This window comes from Sus scrofa, chromosome 15 (genome assembly GCF_000003025.6).
Source record: "Sus scrofa isolate TJ Tabasco breed Duroc chromosome 15, Sscrofa11.1, whole genome shotgun sequence".
In the NCBI taxonomy this organism is placed as follows: Eukaryota; Metazoa; Chordata; class Mammalia; order Artiodactyla; family Suidae; genus Sus; species Sus scrofa.
In genome coordinates this window covers 80,727,183-80,748,359 of record NC_010457.5, presented here as the reverse complement: position 1 = coordinate 80,748,359, position 21,177 = coordinate 80,727,183, and the positions used below count along the sequence as shown (strand labels likewise).

Sequence of the window (21,177 nt, the reverse complement as noted above, 5' to 3'; positions counted from 1 at the left end):
AGTCTGGATGGAACCCTGCTTTCCATCCCATTCTGCAATCACAAGGTTATACTTCTCTCCTGTGAGTCTGTGAATGGAGCCCTGTCTTCCATCACCATCTTGCAGGAAGAAAGTGGTACCCCTCCTTGGCTGAGCCTGTTGGCAGGACCCTGACTTTCATCCCCACCCTATAGTAGAAGCAGTACCCACTCAGCCCAAGTCTTTGGGTGGAACCCTTTTTTCAATCCTAACCTACAGTAATGAGGCAGCGGCAACCATGATCAGAACTCTGTTCCATGCCACCCTGCAGTTCCATGTAGCACAGCACTACTCCCCATACAGGTTTGTGGGCAGACCCTGACTTCCATCCTCACTCTGCAGTGAGAACTAGGAGGTGGCCCTCTTCCCTCTGAGAACATGGGGTAGAGTCTTGCCATTTGATAGCATACAAGTCTGGTAGGCAAAGTAGCACTGCAGTAGCACGTCAAAGGCTTTATAAACTAGATTGACACTGGAAACACAGCCTACAACAGTGTGCTAGGTTGTGTATTCTAAATCTAAACAGGTTAACTACCTGCTAACATTAAAGATTTCGATAGGAACCAGAGTCTTATAATACTCAAAACACCCAGGATGTAGTTCAGAATTACACTTCATACTTAGGACCAGGAAAATCCCAACTTAGATGAAAAAAGACAATGGACAGTTGCCAATATTGAAATGACATAAATGTTGGAATTAATCGGACAAGGAAAGCAGCTACTATAAAAATGTTCCAAGAAGCAATTATAACACTCTTGAAAACAAATGAAAACAAAGGAAATATCAGGGGAAAATGAAGATATAAGAAAGAACTAAATGGAAATTTATTAACAAATAAACCCAGTGGATGGGCTCAATAGCAGATTAGGATATGTCAGAGGAAGGAATCTTGGAGCCTGAGGATAGATCAATAGAAATTATCCAGTTCAAATGAAAGAGAAAATAAGACTTGAAAAAGTGAACTGAGGAGTTTCTGTTGTGGCTCAGTGGGTTAAGAACCCAACTAGTATCCATGAGGATGCAGGTTCAGTCCCTGGCCTCGCTCAATGTGTTAAGGATCTGGCATTGCCACAAGCTGTGGCATAGGCAACAGAGGCAGCTCGGATCTGGCGTGTCTGTGTCTGGCTGGCAGCTTGACCCCTAGCCCAGGAACTTCCATATGCCACAGTGCAGCCCTAAAAAGCCCCCCAGAAAAGTGACCTGAGCCTCAGAAACCTGTAAGACAATAACAGGAGATTTGACACTTGTGTTGTTGGAGTCCCAGGAGAGGATAAAAAATGAGAGGGTGAAAGTACTTGAAAAATGAGTGGCTTAAAACTCATCAGATTTGAGAAAAGCAGTCAGAGAAAAATGATGTACTTACTTGGAGATACTTTTATGGAAATGAAATGTATTAAGAACAGTGTGGATGCAGAAAGCCATAACCCCAGTAGCCAAGTCCTTTTCAGGACCTGGCATTCAAATCTGACAAACACAGAATTCACTTAGAGGTCAGGTTAGCTCTTGACCTTAAGCTGATTATGAAAGTGCTGTATAATAAACTCTGGGGCGTGAGCGAGGAAAAGCTTCATTCTTCTAAAAAATCGCAGAGTCATGGTAGATACTTAAAATTTCCTGTGTGTGAGCACATTATTTATATTAACATTAAACCCTCACATTAACTTAATAGATAATAGAACTGAATATTAGATACAACACGAGTAGATAAATACAACTATTACTCCCATTTTATGTAACCAAGACACAGGAAGTTTAAGTAACTCACTCGAAAATCACACAATAGGTTCTAGATCTAGCTCTAACTTCATAGGATTTATCCAAAATACTATAAGGAAAAATGAGGCATTTTAAGTGAACATTTTGCCATTGATTTGCCTTACGAGTGAACCAGATCTCATTTATATCTAATATAAAACATGGAGTTCCCGTTGTGGCACAGTGGTTAACGAATCCGACTCGGAACCATGAGGTTGCAGGTTTGATCCCTGCCCTTGCTCAGCAGGTTAAGGATCCAGCGTTGCCATGAGCTGTGGTGTAGGTTGCAGACACAGCCTCGATCCCGTGTTACTGTGGCTCTGGTGTAGGCTGGCGGCTACAGCTCCAATTAGACCCCTAGCCTGGGAACCTCCATATGCCGCAGCAGTGGCCCGAGAAATGGCAAAAAGACAAAATATATATATACATATATATTTTTTTATAAATATATAAAATGTAAAAAGGAATTTGGAGTTTGGCTTGTGTACCCATTTGGATGTTATTTAACTATACAGAACAGGGTTGGGTAATTTCTTCAGATAGTACAGGTCAAGCTCCTTGCTCTGGAAGCCTTTATGTATTCAAAGCAGCAGCTTTTGTTCTTTAGCGATGATGTTTGGGTGCCCTTAGCACTGGCTGTGCCGTCTCCACTGCTGTTCACACACACACACACACACACACACACACACACACGCATGCAAAGACTTAACTTCCCTCAACACCTAGCACATGGGAGGTGCTCAGTATATATAAATTCCTCCCTTAAACTCACCACAGGCTCTAAGTTCTTATTTCAAGTTGGCAGTGTCTACATATTTACTGAAAGAACAATTTCATTTATAAGTTTTGGCTAATTTTCTTTGTCTTTGTTGATTGTTATAATTATCATAAATAACTAGCAGCTTTACCACAAGTCAAAATAATGATGATAGGAATCAGCATTTGTCTAACATGTTATAATATGCACACCACCTCGAATGCATTGGCTCATTAATTCTCATAATAATTCCAGGAGGTAAATGGTACGCTTCCCTTTCTGCCAAAACAGCAAGCAAAACGGAAGCTTGCTCAAGGCCCACAGACAGCGGTCGTGGCATTGCATGGTTTTCAGATTCATTTAGACCTGGCCATAAACTCTGTATACCCACCTTCGATTGGGTTTATGAGAGGTCAGCATCAAGTTTTCATGAACTTGAAAACAAATGGGTAATGTTTTTGAAAACATAAAAGTCACATTTATTTTAGTTAAATTGTTTGGGGATGGTCCATATCTCTTAGGACTAATTTAGCGAAATATTTGTATTCCTTTCTGTTTCATCTAAAATGCCATTTGTGCTCCTCTTGTTGAAAATAAAATGTCTCAAAGTATTAAAAAAACTTTTGGGTCCTGGCATCTTAGAAGTTATAACCCAGTAAAATAACAAAGCAAAGGAATAACTTCAGTAGAGGCAATATGATATAGGTGTTAAAATCGATCTTTGTAGGCTTGAGTATCAGTTCCACTGGGTACTAAATGCTGTGGGTAAGTTAACTAACACACGTATGCGCTTACTTTCATCAGGGTTTTAAGAAAGAAAAATAATAGTACCTGTTTTGTGAGTTTACAGGAAACATTGTAAACCACTTGAAATAGTACTTGACGCAAATTCCAACTACAGCTATGTTTAGCTACTAGATATATCTTCCTTATCTCATATATAAAGGATTGTGAATAGATATAAATATGAACGGCACCATTTTAAGAGAGCCCTTGGGTACTCTTACTCTTGGAGGTTCAGTTCCACTTCATATCAGATGTATTCAAATTCAATTATATTCTACATTAAGTATAATTTTTATGTAACTTTAAAGAAATGGGTAAAATTTTAGTTGGTATAATATTATTTTGTAGATATTTAATTTGGATACTTACTAATTTTGTTTGGTGTGAGCAGGTATTCTGCTGAGATTATAGTAAATGACAGAGCATGAGCTAAAATTCTAGTCTCCTTTTTTTTTTTGTCTTTTTTTAGGGCTGCACCCGAAGCATTTGGAGGTTCCCAGGCTAGGGGTCTGATTGGAGCTACAGCTGCCGGCCTACGCCACAGCCACAGCAACTCGGGATCTGAGCCACATCTGCAACCTACACCACAGCTCATAGCAACGCCGGATCCTCACTCGATCACTGAGCGAGGCCAGGGATCGAACCCTCAATCCTCATGGATCCTCATCAGGTTCCTTAACTGCTGAGCCACAACAGGAACTCCTCTGGTCTTCTAACGTAAAATCAAATTTTTATCAAAGAATGGATGGGAAAAGTGTTTTCCCAACCCTGCAGCGTCTTCCTTTTTAAAACCTAACTCAAGTTGGAGTGTCTGGCCACAATAAACACTCCAGAAGGCTCAAAACTCTGAAAATAATGTTGTCCCTGTCTTGATTCTTCTTTTTAGATTGTGGTTTGAATGTTCATAAGCAGTGTTCCAAGATGGTCCCAAATGACTGTAAGCCAGACTTGAAACACGTCAAGAAGGTGTACAGTTGCGACCTTACAACACTCGTGAAAGCGCACATCACTAAGCGGCCCATGGTGGTGGACATGTGCATCAGGGAGATCGAGTCTCGAGGTGAGGCGTTTCCAGGGCAGTTCAGAGCAGTCATCACTCCCTGCCACGGCCAGGTTTTCTTTTTTCTTTCTTTTTGTCTTTTCTAGGGCCGCACCCGCAGCATATGGAGGTTCCCAGGCTAGGGGTCTAATCAGAGCTGTAGCCGCCGGCTAACACCTCAGCCACAGCAACACCAGATCTGAGCCACGTCTGTGACCTATACCACAGCTCAAGGCAATGCCGGATCTTTAACCCACTGAGCAAGGCCAGGGATCGAACTTGTGTCTTTGTGGATGCCAGTCAGATTTGTTTCCACTGAGCCATGACAGGAACTCCACAACCAGGTTTGCATCTGAAAGTTTAGGGGGAATGATTTCAAATGATCTGAAAGTGTGATATGAATTAATTTAACAAATAATTAACCAGCATGATTTCAAGGTACATTTAACCAGTTATGGGAAATATGCTTAAAGAGGTATTGATGGATGATGCTTCCAGGCTGTAAAAGTTGACATGTAAACACCACTTCATTATTTAGTTTTTGTGTTTTTCTTAGGTCCAAAAAGCAAAGGTATAAATGCTCTGTTTAAAACTATGCTAGACCGAAAAACAAAACCAGAACTACACCCTAATTATTCTTTGCCACTTGGGAAAAACTGCTGTAGGCCTATTAATATAGTTTATCTTAGTCTTCCATTATGTAAAAGAATTTATGATGTTACTGGGGTGATGAATTATTTCCCTTAAGACTCAACATGTTTGATCTAATTAGACAAAATGATGAACCAAATTACAAATATTCAGGTGACAGTAAGTCAGAGTTAGAGAACTGTGAGTGAGATGGTTTTGTTTTAGGAGAAAATTGTGAAGAGGTTTCTAAACATGTATATTTTATCATCCTTCCTAACACATTACTTCCCTAGCCTGAAGTATGGGAAGAAGTTAAAATTGGAAGAAAAGGCATAATTCCAAAGAAACTAATTAGCTCCCTGGCTTTATTTTTACAGGTCTTAATTCTGAAGGACTGTACCGAGTTTCAGGATTTAGTGACCTCATTGAAGATGTCAAGATGGCTTTTGACAGAGGTGTGTTTTCTAGCAGGTTCATTACCTTAGGGCAATAATACTCTATCAAAAAAGGCATAATTTCTTATGTTATACTTTGCATTAATCTTTCTAAATCATTAACGATTATTATGCCAAAGAAAAAGACTTACCTATAATTTTTATTATTTTTTTATTAGTCGTAAGTGTTAAACTGTTAAATTTCAGGGTGAGAAAGAAGCTTAAAATTTAACTGTTTTACCAGTATTTGAGTCTCCAGTGCTGGTCCAAAGTATATACAGAGCAATTAAATTTACCAAGAACTATGGAGACAACAGGGCAGTGGGTGGGAGGGAGGGAATCTAAGTCATTTCAGGTCTGAGTTACCGGGTTTGTGCACCTAACTCTGCCTGCTGGGCATGCATCCTCAGCTTCTCGTCACCCAAGTCCTAGTTCATGTGTCAGGGTAAGAACCCCAGAGGAGCTGAGGACCTTCTGGCATCAGACCCACTGTGGGAGGAGGGAACCAGCCAAAGGAAAGCTCAGTGCAGCTTCTTTCATGTTAAGCAACCTTTTTTTTCCCCCCGTCTTTTTGCCTTTTCTAAAGCCGCACTCCCAGGCTACGGGTCTAATCGGAGCTGTAGCCACCGGCCTACGCCACAGCAACGCGGATTTGAGCCGCATCTTCGACCTACACCACAGCTCATGGCAATGCTGGATCCTTAACCCACTGAGCAAGGCCAGGGATCGAACCCGCAACCTCATGGTTCCTAGTTGGATTCATTAACCACTGAGCCACAGCGGGAACTCCAAGCAACCTTTAAACTAAGATATATCCCCATGGTTCTCCGGTTTGTCTTTGTTTTTGAGTACTGGCGTAGCTCATACCAAAGAACTGTAAACTCGAACACAAGAAGTGAGCAGAGTAAGAGTTGTGATCTTAGAGAGCCTCTTTCCTTGGCAACTATATACTTCTAGTCCTCCACTCCTCTCCCAACGCAAACCTCTCACAGCCAATGGAGGCGAAAGACAGAAGAAGTGAAATATTATTACTGACCCAGTAGGAGGAAGTCTGGGCCAGCCTGTGTACTGGATAAGATCAGAGAAGATGAGGTGAAGCTGTGGCACCAGGAACAACCCTGAACCAGCACCAGGTTGAATCTTAAGAGGCATTTCTTTTTCTCTGGGAGGTAGCAGCCGAGCGCATCCTTTCCCAGCCACCGGCCGTGGGAAATTTCCCAGATAACGCCTCCCCTCCTGTCCCTGCCCACAGTTTCCCCTATGAACTTCCTGCATCAGTGCAATACACCTGTTCCAACTGATGAACCAATACCAATGCACTATGATTAACTAAAGTCAGTAGTTTACAGTTAAAGTTCACTCTTTATGTTGCACAGTTCTGTGGGTTTTGGCAAATGCATAACATCACATATCCACCATGACGTATTATACAAAACTTTCACTGTCATAAAAATTCCTGCACTCCACCTGGTTGCCCTTCCCTTCCTCCCCCTGAACGCCTGGCAACCACTGATCTTTTTACTGACTCCATAGCTTTGCCTTTCCCAGAATGTCAGATAGTTGGAATCACACGGTTCATAGTTTTTTCAGTTACTTGGCAATAAGCATTTAAAGTTCCTATGTTTCTTCGTGGTTGATAGCGCATTTATTTTTGATTGCCAAATAATACTCCTTTGTCTGAATGGACCACCACTTATCTGTTCACTTACTGAAAGCCATCATGATTGTTTCCAGTTTGGGGGCCATTATGAATAAAGCCACTATAACATATGTGTGCAGGTTTTGTGTGTGGACCTTTGGGTAAACAGCTAGGAGTGTGACTGCTGGACCAGGTGGTAAGAGTTGGTTCAGCTTTGTAAAGCCCTGCCTGTCTTCTGCCGTGGCCGTTCCATTTGGCATTCCGGCAACCAGTGAGCATTTCTGTGGCTCCACATCCTTGCCAGCATTTTGTGGTGTTCGTGTTCTGGATTTTAGCCATTCTGATCTCTGTGTAGAGAAGAGGCTGCTTTCAATCACTAGGAATCTTTTATAAGCCAAATGGAATAAAAGAAATGTAGTGTTAGATCTAGCTCAGCGTAGACCCTCATTAAATCTTAAGCAGATGAAAATTGAGATGTTTGAACAAAGTACTAAGTGCAGGGGAGTTGGAGTGGCCACCATGAAGGAAGCCAGCTTTGCTTGAGAGTCTTCAAACCCAGCAACTCTAAGATAGTCCTCTATTTTATAAAGGAATGTCTACATTCTAAAGTTTTGTTTTGCTTTTTCACTTCTCACTACCCCTCCTACCCCCAGGGCTCAGGCAAGATCCTAACGTTATGTGTAGGAACCTGGGATGAATCAAAGGTGGCCTCGTGCAGGGTCCTTTCTAAGTCGGGAGTCCCTCCGTTGTGAGTTTCCATACTCTCTGTGTTTATTTTGAAAAGGCAGAAAAAGTAATCCCACATTATTCTCCTAGGAATTCTCAAGTACTCCTGAAATTTCAAAATATTTCTGTTCACCTCCATCATCTCCTACTTTCCCCTCCATCATTAAACATGGGAAAATAACTTTAGAAGAAAAATTTCAAAAACCAAGTTTTGTCTTTCACAGGAAAAGACTAGATAGGTAGATAGGTAGGTAGACAGAGATAGATAACTATGTCAGGACAGTGAATTTAATGTTAAAACCTGAAGTTCTGCTGACCTTTAAAAACTGTATATATAAAAAAAATGTCATTTGTTAAAGCTGCTGTGAGTCCCAGTATTTACTTTTGTTTCTTGTGACATCCTTTAAAGATGGTGAGAAAGCAGATATTTCTGTGAACATGTATGAAGATATCAACATTATCACTGGTGCGCTGAAACTGTACTTCAGGGATTTACCAATTCCACTCATCACGTATGACGCCTACCCGAAGTTCATAGAGTCTGCCAGTAAGTATGAAGGCACGCATTCCAAATAACCTCTTCTCAGTAACCATGTCCCCTTTTTTTTTCTGCTGAGTATCTTAAATGCATTTGATGAAATGTTTTTCCCTGGCCTCTCTCCGTGGTTAATATACTCACAAGAATCTTTAACTCTTCTCTGACATGGGTTACTTATGACTTCTGCCATCAGAAGCATCTTTGTAATGTGCTAATAACCTTTATTTTCCAAAGCAAGGCTTGTACCAGTTCTCCTTAGATATGGACCAGGACTTTTGTAAAATTAAAAAAAAAAAATGGGGGGTCCCTTCATGGCTCAGCCATTAAAGAACCCGACTAGGACCCATGAGGTTGAGGATTCGATCCCTGGCCTCGCTCAGTGGGTTAAGGATCTGGCATTGCCATGAGCTGTGGTGTAGGTTGCAGATGTGACTCGGATCCTGCATTGCTGTGGCTGTGGTATAGGTCGCCAGCTGCAGGTCCTGATTCAGCCCTTAGCCTGGGAACCTCCATATACTGTGGCTGCAGCCCTAAAAAGCAAAATAAAATAAAAATAAAAATGAATAACTCAAAAACCAAAATTGAAAAAAAAAGCCAACTATTTTGTTATTAGATTTAGCAAGCATAAAGATTACTCAATCAGATTGCCATAAAAATTTCTAAATTCTTACTCTCAATTTCTGTACTTAGCCTGTGACAGGCCATTAACAGTTTGCAAACTGGCACTAGTCTGTAGATCATACTTGAGGAAGCACTGTTTTAGATCAAAAAGTTATTTTTTAAGTTCTAGTTGAGATGAAAATGAGAAAAAGCAAAGGCTCAATTGTCAAATTTTATTTATGGTGCAAAAATCATACCTGTAATTCACACTTGTCTTTTTAAAGAAGGGAATTCTTAACAGATTTTAAGTGTTGGCATTACCATTTTTTAGAAAAGATAGGCTATTTCTGTCACTTGCTTTTCTTTCTTAAAAACCATATGTTGTCTTGATCTTTAAATAATAACATCACTTCCTTAGTAATACTGATTTGCTTTTTGACTTTGAAATTTCATGAAGTACAAACTTTCTGTGTTCTGATTTTCAGCTTTCCCTGTAGAGCTCGTGTTGAGAATTTTTGTGGTTAGTTCCATGGACCTCTGATTTCTTGCGGGTCAGCTCCAGCTGTCCTGTAGAGAACAGCTGTGAGCATTACACCAATTTTTATTAAACGTTCATGTTAGGAGCCTGAAAGACTCTAGATCGCTTCCATGGGAATTCGGGATGGATTCAGGGCAGATCATGAAAATTGTCCAAGGGAACTTAGAGATTCTTGTTTGCTGGGGCAGAAGTTTCCTCCCCAAGGAGCTAAGGCTGATCGTCATTAATCTGGAAAGCACTTGACACATGTCTGCATCACGAAGGGCTGCTCAGAGCACGGTTTTTTCTGATCCCCAGGACAACACTGAGGGCTCCACTGGACATGTTCCTGCCCCCAGGCTGCTTGGGAGTAAAAGCGCAACTTGGCTCTGTAGCTACTACCCCCGGGTGTCCAGTAAGCAGAGGACAGGGCAAGGTTATAAACCCCAGTTCTGAACACTCCACAACCACTTCATCGACGCACAAGAAAAATCTAAGCTCTCCTTATGGATTTAAGGCCTTTCGCCCCACGCCCCCAAAGTACCTCATCCTCTTTGCCCACACCCACCATTGCTGAGGCCCTCCCCCCTCTTTCCTTATAATATAAACTACTTTGATGTTTTAGACCAAATACCAAAACCCCGGGCCTAATGCTTATGTACAATATAAGCATTTCCTCTACATGCTGGATGTTGATATCAAAGATTTTGTGGAACATTGGATCCTTGTATCATGTCTTTTCTAGTGGTAGCGTCTGCTTCATTCTTTAGATGCAGAGACACAGCCATTCTCTTAGTATAGGCAGATAAGGAAGATGAAAGAAGCTCAGACTTACAGAGCATTTACTAGGTGCCAGGAATGGAGCTAGGCCCTTTACATCCGTGGTGTTGTTTTGGAAGAACTATTATGAGTATAAGTACCTCATCCAAGGTCCCTTAGTGAAGGTGGCCCTCGCATTCAAACCTCCATCTGTCTAACATCAAAGCCCTGGCTCTCTCTCCTCTGCACACTGCCTGGTGCTCTGATGGAACAGGGAACAAAAGACAGGGATGAAGACAGGAGGGGAGGGGCAGAACCCCTTCCAGACGAAGCCCTGGGCTAGCACAACCATCCCTGGGGGTGCTCCTGAACTTTTTTCTCTCTCAGCCCTAAAACAACTGGGGCCATGTGCTTTAGGTCTCAGGCATCTCTGGCACTTATGAGCCACCCTTGTCAACAAAAAAGTCAGCGTTCACGCTAAAGCTTTCTCCTGCAAAAGCTTTTTGAGCTCTGCCCTTGCCGTCCCCCCACCCCCCACCCCCAACCCTTGGAGAACATGCTGGTTGAAGGCTGGAGAGAGTGGCTGCAGGAAAGGAAAAAGGGATGCAAGGGTGGAGGAGGCCAGGGCATCCGACCAAAGGCTCAAAGAGCTTCAGAATCCCCTGGAAATTCCCTTATGACCCATCTAGAAGTCTTGGCCTAGCCAGCCCTTCTTCCTCGCTCCCTCCCGCAGTGAAGAAATTGGTGCCTAGAAGACCTGCTTCTCACAGGCCCTGCTCACTGCCTGGCAGAGCTCCCAGGAGGGCTGCGTGCAGAAACCTCCCTCTAGCTGAGGAGTCTCAGCTGTCTTCCCAGAAGACCTTAGAACAGCTCCATGACTCAGTCAGCGGCTAACCTTGAGCGCGTCCCTAAACTCTGAAATAAAACCCAGGGTTCTTTGTCCTCAGCAACTTAAAATGTCCTAAGAGAAGCCTGGGAAGGGAGCATGCAGAGTCATCCACCCCCGACCGCCACCACTGGTTCACCTCTTCTGCTGGCCTCAAGTTTTATTCTTCTTGTATTTGCTCTATCCAGAATTGATAGTACTTTCTTGCAAAGAGCTTACAGCTGGCTCTGATACAGGTTCCTGCCCCCTCAGTGTCCACACCCCCAAATCCTCCAGACCCTCCCTGGCCCCCATCTCAGCCACCTTTCTCCACTGGATGCCCATGCCACTGACCTGACAGTCCTGTCTGGTCTTTTCTACTAGACCCTAACCCTCTCAAAGGCAGGGGTCCTCTCCTGCTTGTTTCCCCACAGTGCCCAGTTACATAATAGATGCTCGGAAACACTTGTTGAATGAGTCAACATAATTTTTTTATATTAAGAACCATAGACTCTTGGAGTTTTTGGACACCAAAGAACTTCTATAAAACATTCTCTTTTAAATACCCTGTAACTGCAAGATCACTGCTTCTCTGGGCAGCTCGTCCACTGATGCACAGATGTCCACTGACAGATGCACACAGAAGTCTGCCTGCTTTTCACGCCCTCCCATTGGCGGTGGTCCTAGAATCATGCTCTCCCACGTGCAAGCCTTGCACAGACTTGAAACAGCTGACGGTGGACCCTCATCTCTGAGTATCTTCCAGTGCGTGTGTCTCCCTCTTAAATGATGCTGTGGTTTTCTTGGGGCTAAAGATTTGTGCTCTCTGAAAAATTGGGATCATGGGTAATACTCTTCCAAGTGGAGGGAAAAAAAGATAAATGAATTCCAGAGAAGAATTTAACATCAGGATATTCAAGTGCATTTTGTCCAATGTCCCCAAATGTATACCTCCAGTCTGGACCTCTGCCTAAACCCCAGATTAATCCCCGGTTGGCATATTCACTCGGACGTCTGAAAGATGCCTCAGACAGAACTCTGCGTCGTCCACCTAGACCTCCTCCATCCAGAATCTTCCCCATCTCAGCGAACTGATGCTCCCTCCTTCCAGCTGCCCAAGCTCAAAACTTGGCTCACTCTTGAGCCTTCTCACTGTCATACATTCACCATCAGGAAATCCTCTGACTCTACCCTCAAAAAATACCCATCATCTAGCACCTTCTGACCTCGTTTGCTGCCACCAGCTGGTCTTAAGCGAGCATCAAGCCTCACCTGGATTTCTGTAATAATAACCAGAAGGATCCCTCTGGTTTCACTCTTGTTTTTACATACTCTGCACATTCTTTACACCCACGTGGCAGCCAGAGGAGAGAGGGTGTGAAGAATGTGCCCCCGTTTATGCAGAGATATCCGATTTCTCTCGGTAAATGCTGTGCTCTTAGAAGAGCCCAGGGCACTGACGAGGTCGAGCATCCTATTACCTTCCCGAGCTCACCCCCTTCTTCTCTCCCTCTGCTCAGTCTCCTGCAGTCACACGTGGCTCCTTGCTGTTCCTCAGATGTTACAGGCACACTCTCCCCACAGGACCTTTGCACGGCTGTCCCTCTGCCTGGAACCATCTTCACCCGCATCTCTCCATGGGCCTCATTCCCTCATGCACAGTCTGCACTCAGCACCTTCCTTCTTCCTCAGGTCTATCCTGACTACCCCACTTAAAATTGCACCCTCTTCTCAGCCCTTCCGGTGTTTCTTATCCTGCTGCTTTTTCCATAGCAGGTGCCTCGTTCTAATCTACCGTAAACTCTAAGATAGAATAGTCATTGTTTCTTATCAGTCACCTCTCAGAGAAAGTAAGCTCTCCATGAGCAGCGAATTTTGCTTATTTGCTAGGCCCCCAACACTGTCCCTTTCACACAGTCTCCTTGTAAAGATTATAGAAATTAAAAATGAAACAAGTTACTCTTTTTTTAATTTCTAGAACACTGTAGTTTCAAATCAGTCCAAGGTTAAAAAAAAAAAAAAAAAAAAAACCTAGCTAAATAAAAACTAAATGGGATTTTTTTTCTCTTAATTCTAGAAATTAAGTGATTGAATTTCAGGATCTGAGATATTATTGCTCTTATGAATCAGCACACTTTAGAAGCCCCAGGGGTCAAAGAACCATGAGTTATTTATCATAGCAAAAGGCAAATAATATGTTCTTTATTGCTAAGAAATGAATGAAGAACTTTGGGGAAGCTTTGGGCAGAAATTGTAAAATGACCTAAGTTTATTTGAATTAAAAAAGCTTCAGTCACTGTTCACATTCTAAAATTTATCGGTGCTCTGCCAGTGCTAGGAACTTTTCACATTCATCTTATATCAGTTTTTAACTTGACTCCAATATGTTGCCATTGAGTTGGTTTGTTTTATAAATGAGAAAAAGTAGGATTATTGTCATAAATGTTATATTCTGATCAGATGTGGCCTTCCAGCATTTCAACACTGCTATCCAGCATTTCAGGGCACCCCATCTTCCTGATAATTGGGTTGAAGCAAGAACGTGCTGGGTCTTTTTTTTCTTTTTTGGTCTTTTGTCTTTTTAGGGCCACACCCATGGCATATGGAGGTTCCCAGGCTAGGGGTCAAATCAGAGCTGTAGCTGCAGGCCTACACCACAGCCACAGCAACACCAGATCTGAGCCACATCTGAGACCTACCCCACAGCTCACAGCAACTCGGGATCCTTCACCCACTGAGCGAGGCAAGGGATTGAACCTGCAACCTCATGGTTCCTAGTCGGAATCGTTTCCATTGTGCCACTATGGGAACTCCTAGGGTCCTCTTTTTGAGAGCACAAAATTTTAAAGAGGTTTGTTGTTTCTGAATATGGGAATAATTGGTGAATTAAATGTACTCGGTGACCTTAAAGGAATGTGGGGGTTTTTTTGGCCAACAGAGAACTGAAATATCCAAAGGAAGAGGATCTTCATCAACATTTATACCTTCGTAAGAGCCATGTTTATTTCAGGGATCCTGCTGTCACTCAGAACATTTGGAATTGATTTCAAAGTCTGCCTTGCATTTTCCTGACTATCCTAAGTGGTACAATATTTTTGTGCTTTGAAGGTAGAATTAACTTTTTTATATTCCAAAGTAATTTAAAACTAAAAGTCTAATGAATAATGGAAGTAAATATTGGATGATCCATTTCTTGGTTTAAAAAGGGAGCGTTGGGCCGGTGTAGCTTGTGTATACCATTGCTGAAAGGAGGTTTTCACAGTATTTGGAACAGTGCAGCATCACTTAAATATGTCTGTAGTGTTCTAAGATGACCTCATTTGAATGTATATGTTTTCATCCTCATGCACATATGTGTCAGTTTTATAGTTACAACCTATACATCTGATACATGGTTTCCAGACTCCAGGACCCTCGAGTGAAAACACTGCATGCTCTCCCCAAAAGTCCAAGAACATGCTAATGCCACACTGACATTAAACTTTTGGCAATCTGAGATTTGAACCTTAGAAAACATTTTCCAAAACTGTGGGCAAGGACTGGTGAGAAAGCATTTCCTACCCATATGGGGAGATCACCACAAGAATAGAATTAAATGGACCATTTGTACCAATTTTTCTCTCCGTGGTATTCCTCTTGCTATTGTAGAAATCATGGATCCTGATGAGCAATTAGAAACCCTCCATGAAGCACTGAAACTGCTGCCGCCAGCTCACTGCGAAACCCTCCGGTACCTCATGGCGCATCTGAAGAGGCAAGTCACAGACTTGGAAATTTATACTGGTACCACATTCACATGTTAAGAGTCAAAGAGAGCAAAGGTGAAAGGACATCCGATCCACTGAATGAATAAATAAATGCACAGAGAACTTGTCTCTTTGTGTGAAATCGCACACGTTGGGAAGGAATGCTAAAAATATTCTGCACTGCAATACTGAATGCAGACTTGACTCTGACATAAATGGATTTGCAGTTTCAGTATTTGTGTGCGAACATACTAGAAATACCAATGTTCTGCCAGGGACTTGGATTCGTTTTTGTGGAAAGGGACAAGCTTGCAGCTGTAAAGCACTGGTATTAGCATAATAAAACAGAGTGAAGCAACTTGCAGGAAGGCTCCCTTTTCTTAAGTCTTGCTCCAGAATAGGCACTTCAGACGTGAGATTTTAGATTGAATTAATGTTGCCAGTGCTCAAGACTGCTTTAAAAAGTGGTAGAGTACAATAAGGGGTAAAGGGAGAAATGGAAAGTAAAATGTTTCAGTGACTTCTGGTTTAATGTTTTAAAGTGATTGATGGTGATGTCGCTTTATTTCCCTGCTCGCTCTCCCCAGCTGAAGCAAAGTTTTTAAAATTATGTGACCAAGTTTTAGTGGTTTTGGGTTTCCAGCTATAAGACCAATCGGAAACAAAAAAGATAACAGAACTTGACATCTCTTTTGTTGCCTCCAGGCACCAGGTACCCAGAAATGAATGAATATTTAACTCACGGTGCTTTTAAGTATTTACATGTTTTTCCTCCTTAAAAGCACCAGGAGGTAAAACTTTTATTTCATGTGCTTACAGCTTCGCTTGTAAATTCAGGTTTGCTTCCTATGTGGATGCAGTTAAGGACTCCACACTAAAACAAAGGGATAACTCTCAAATTATAGTTCGTACCTTTGCTGCAGCAGAGCAGGGAAAAGAATATAAATACTTATCCTCCCCGACAAAGCACCCTACCCATCTCTCCCTCGCTTCTCCATAAACTCCCCAGCTTTCACAAATGCTCTGTAGGAAACCAGATCTCTGGAGTGGAGAGAGGGCTGGTGGAATAATTGAGATGACCCAGTCCCTTCTCAGTTTGCAAACAGACCCCAGCAGCCCCAGGCTAGGGCAGGAGAATCCACAAAGAGAACTGACCGCACCCCGGGCAGCACATTAACTCAGGCTTCAGCTTCAGTGACCACCAGCAGCTTCCGTTATTTGCTAACGTCTTGTATGTTACACAAAGTCTGTACTTGGAAGTTGAGGCGGAGTACAGAGGAAGCACCCAACGGCAGAGCTGATCCTCGGGTGTAAACCTTTCTTGTGAGTCTTGTTTCTGGCTTAGCGCTCAAGCACAACGGAGACCCCCATGGCCTGCACACAGTCACCCCCCCCCTTTCCTTGTATTTTTGCAGAGTGACCCTCCACGAAAAGGAGAACCTGATGAATGCGGAGAACCTTGGGATTGTTTTCGGCCCGACCCTCATGAGGTCTCCAGAGCTCGATGCCATGGCCGCACTGAACGATATACGATACCAGAGACTGGTGGTAGAGCTGCTTATCAAAAACGAAGACATTTTATTTTAAATTTTTAGTTTGAAGGAAAACAAAAATGTTTTACAGATGAAGGAATGTTTTATAGTAATTTAATTGGCTCTTATAGCTGAATTATTTCTTGGTTAGAAGTTCGGGCATATAACCAGATGAAAATGAAGGAACTTTTCCATTGTTTCTGTAGCACCGCTCAGCTGTCCTTGTAAAACCGTGAACACACGCTTTCCAATTCTAGTAATCCTGGGTGTTTATCATGTTAAGAGAATCTCAAGCTATTGCATGATTAGCCCCCTGTTTGGCAAGGGAACCCCATACAAAGGAGACACCAAGCCTGCACCGCCCCTTCGTCCTGGGTCGCCTGTGGTTGTGATTCAGCATGTTTCGCAGAGTAAATCTGTCGTGACTTCGCTTTTGGGTCCTCCGTCATTGGTTTCTGATGCTTACATAAACATGCACACACACGGATCAAACGGCACCTCTGGCTGCTGCATTGCCATAGACTATAACATATGCCTACTTTCTCAAATGCTTTATTTCTGGTTTCTCTTAGTTCTTCTCTAACATAGTACTTTCTTTCCAGCAAAAGCAGAATGTGTTTTCAGATTTGCTTTAGTAAATTATCTATACCAATAAAAAAAGAACAACGCAGAGCATTTTCTGTTAAATTATTATTGGTTTTCAGTTGTAATTTTGTGTTTTTATCTGGCATGCATTTATTAATTTATTAAATTTGGCTTTTAGAAATCAAAAACATGGATAGCTTCCTTTTTTTCTCATGACTGAGAGTCTCTGGAAACATGTGTTTGGCTGTTTATTTAATGCTGAGTACTCCCTCGCATCTCTTTTGTTTACTGCTGAAAATTTTGCATTGAGCTCCTAAAAAAATTTTTAAACTGCTTAGAGAAAGAATGCCCATTCATTGGATTTACTTTTCTCCTTGTATACTATAGCAAAAATCTAGAATATTTTCTCAGCTTTCTGGGAGAGTAGGGAGGGCAAGCAGGAGTTCTTCTAGAGCCATCAGAAAAAGAAGAAAGACTAAAAAGAGTGACTTTCTAAACATTTGGTTTGTTGGAAATGCATGATGTTGACAAGCAGTTGAGCCAACCGCGCTGCCTGAGAAGGGTGGTCTGTGTGCAACGTGACACCAGGAAACCAGGGCGTGGGCCTGATACCTTCACTAGCCACCCATGTGGCTTCAAGCAAATTACCCTCCAGAATCTGTTTCCTTATCTGTCAGATGAGCACCCTTCCAGAACTAAAGTTCTGTCCTGCTTTAAAAATTTAAAAAAGAAAAAAAAATACAAGACACAGTTCCATTTTTGCCATTTCAATCCTTAAGGCTTTAAGACTCTCTCAAAGATAATGAGGACAGAAGTATGGAGTTTTTCCATATTTTTACCCTTGGGCTCTAGTAGGAAGCTGATTGTATGTTTTATTAATGTTGATACTCAGTGTGGTTATGCAGTCCGTCACTGTGCTAAGCAACGTGGGATACATAGATTAATAAAGTACAGAGCTTTGTTTTATATATAAGACATTTTCTTTAAAATGGAGGTCACTGAAGGGCACTAAACACTAAGGCGCTGCTTTTGACTCATGAAATACACTTGTCAGAGAAATCTGCCAACTTGGATCTGTCCCTGGGTAGGCACATCTGCTGAACTGCTGCTATGTGCTCAGGACTGAAAATCATTCTGTACTGAGTCCTTTTAAAGGGGGAACTCAGCTGTAAAGAAATATGCCTCATTAGAACACAGGGAGTTCCCATTGTGGCTCAGGGAATTAAGAACCCGACTAGTATCCAGCGGGTTCAATCCCTGGCCTCACTCAGTGGGTTAAGGATCTAGTGTTGCTGCAAGAATAGGTTGCAGCGGCAACTGGGATCCAACTTGCTGTGGCTGTGGCATAGGCCAGCAGCTGCAGCTCCAATTCGACTCCCAACCGGGGAACTTTCCTATGCTGCGGGCACGGCCCTAAGAAACAAAAACGAAAGAACCACAGTCCCCCTGTTTTTTTCCTAAAGAGAACAGGTATGGCTGACTTGAGAGCAGGCACTTTTTAGAATGAGAAGTAGATCTGGGGCAGGAGCTGGGCCTGATCAGTGTAAAGATTAAGCAGCTGTTCAGATAATGTGCTGAGTACGTCTTCAGACAAAGTCACTGTTCACCAGGTTTGTGACCAAGGGCACTGGCTATGCTTTTAAACAGATGGATGTGTGGTGCATGCCCTCAGGACGCAGGTTCAAATCACAGCTATGTGGTCTGGGAGCCCCCTTCCACTGCTGAGAGATGCTCCCTGAAATGAAGGAACCATTCCCAGTCACTTAGGGAGGCTCTTAGTAATTAACCAGAGTCTTTTATACATCTCTTTCCAAGACGAGTTAGAGATTTCTTAAACCTTGACCTTTATGACGAAGCAGAGGTTTCAGTTTCCGTCCCAGCAGGAGTGGGAAGAGGGACCAGTAAACCTCTCCTCCGTCGCCCACAGACTTGGCAGCACTGCAGATACTCTGTCCTGAACATAAAGTCTCTTTCTCAAGTTTCTATATATAGTTTTAAAGAAATGACTGAGAAATCAAAGATTTTCCCTTCTCCCCATCCATTTTTCTGTTAGTTTTTAATGCCAGTTATTGAGACCAGCTGGCTAGAGGAAGTAGCTCTTCACGGAACCGAGAGGAAAAACGTGTCCCTAAGTGGAAGAATGGCTATTTATCAAAATATTTCTGATTACTTGATGAGCTCAAATAGAAGGTCTCTGAATAAATTGGTTTCAGGGCCGCGACACCACTCATTTTTAACAGAGTATTTTAGAGTTTATGGTCCCGAAGCTGATGACATATTATTGGCAAGTCCACTGGGAACCAGAAAAGTTTGTTTTTCATACGCATTGGAAAAGCAGGATGCCCAAAACTTTTCTCCCAACTGTATAGTCATTGGGAAGATAACTTCTCATGGAACTCTCGAAGCATCTTTACAACGCGATTTGCCTGTGTCAACTGCTCGGCATTCACGTTTGTCTCTTAGTGTCAAGTGAGAGGCACTTCCTTTTATGAGCTGAGATAGCCAGTTCTCTCTGTACATCACCACACATCACACTCCCGAGGGACACAGCTCGGCTATGACCCATGACCACCCATTGTGGTGGGACACACAAGGCCAGAGAAGCATGGCTTTGTCAGGGATCTGCCAGCCTCCCTAATTTTTATTTATTTATTTATTGGGTTTTTTTTGTTGTTGTTGTTGTTGTTTTGTGTTTTTTGTTTTTTTTTTTTTTTTTTGCTTTTTTCTAGAGCCCCTCCCGTGGCATATGGAGGTTCCCAGGCTAGGGATCCAATCGGAGCTGTAGCCGCCAGCCTACACCACAGCCACAGCAACGCGGGATCCGAGCCGCGTCTGCGACCTACACCGCAGCTCATGGCAATGCCGGATCCTTAACCCACTGAGCAAGGCCAGGGATCGAACCCACAACCTCATTGGTTCCTAGTCAGATTCATTAACCACTGCACCATGATGGGAACTCCCCTAACTTTTATTTTTATGTATTTATTTATGGCTGCCCTGCGGCATATGGCGCTCCCGAGCCAGGAACCAGATACAAGCCAGTCTCCCCTAAGCCACAGCTGCAGCAATGCTAGATCCTCAAAACATTTTGCTGGCTGGGCATCGAACCGGTGTCCCAGCACTCCCAAGATGCCACTGATCCTGTTGTACCACAGTGGGAGCTCCTAGTCTCCCTAATTTTCAGAGATCCAGTTCTCACTTACATTCTCAACAAATGACACCCAGACCTGCAGCCCCTGGTACGTCAGCACTCCTCGTTCCACACCCATTGACCACCTGCTCCCCAGAGCCAGGCACAGTGCCCGCTGGGGAATGAAGTCAATTCCACTTCTCAAGGAGCTTCCTGGGTCACCTTGACCTCAGGAAACCGCTTCTGTCCTTTTCCTCCCTGAATGTCTTATTTCCTATGGGCCTCAGCGCCAGCTGCATGTCCCTGGGCTGGAGGTGCACTATCCAAATGGGACAACGGCATGAAAGGGCCCCGTGGTGCCATCCTCCGCCTTGGGCTCAACTAGCCTCTAACAACCCTGCACTGCGTGAGGCCAGGTGAGGGCCGCCTCAGTCTCCTGCAGCTGGTGCACTTATCTCATTTTGGCCAGTCTATCTTTCTACAAAGAGATGTATTTAACCTGACAGCTCAGAGCTTTACCATTTATCTAAAATTGACCATAGGATACCACTCACATGTGGAGTCTAAAATATGACACAAATGAACAAAAAAAAAAAAAAAAAAAAGGAGTTCCCATAGTGGAATCCGACTAGGAACCATGAGGTTGTGGGTTCGATCCCTGGCCTTGCTCAGTGGGTTAAGGATCTGGCGTTGCCGTGAGTTGTGGTGTAGGTCACAGACGCAGCTTGGATCCCACATTGCTGTGGTTCTGGCATAGGTCGGTGGCTACAGCTCCGATTGGACCCCTAGCCTGGGAAATTCCATATGCCACGGGAGCAGCCCTAGAAAAGGCAAAAAGGCAAAAAATATATATATATATATGTATATATATATATCACAAATGAACTTACCTACGAAACAGCTCCCCTAGGTAACAGACTTGTGGTTGCCAAGGGGGAGGGGAGGTGGTAGGGGATGGGTTAGGAGTTTGGGATTAATAGGAAGAAACTATTACATACAGGATGGATAAACAAGGTCCTACTGCATAGCAAAGGGAACTATATTCAATATCCTGTGTTAAGCCATAATGGAAAGAAAATATATGGATAACTGAATCACTTTGCTGGACACCAGAAATT

The 21,177-nt window shown here is 43.0% G+C and overlaps 1 protein-coding gene across 4 annotated transcripts in view; it reads left to right on the top strand.

Annotated features, from left to right (window-relative positions):
• Nucleotides 1-17,117, top strand: part of CHN1 (chimerin 1) — a 196,504-nt gene extending 179,387 nt beyond the window's left edge. For all 4 annotated transcript variants that reach the window (XM_021076315.1, XM_021076316.1, XM_021076318.1 and 1 more), the window contains 5 exons: nt 4,206-4,379; nt 5,366-5,443; nt 8,197-8,334; nt 14,715-14,820; nt 16,228-17,117. In XM_021076315.1, coding sequence (XP_020931974.1) covers nt 4,206-4,379; nt 5,366-5,443; nt 8,197-8,334; nt 14,715-14,820; nt 16,228-16,399 — 668 coding nt within the window. In that variant the 3' untranslated portion in view covers nt 16,400-17,117. The remainder of the gene's footprint in view (nt 1-4,205; nt 4,380-5,365; nt 5,444-8,196; nt 8,335-14,714; nt 14,821-16,227) is intronic.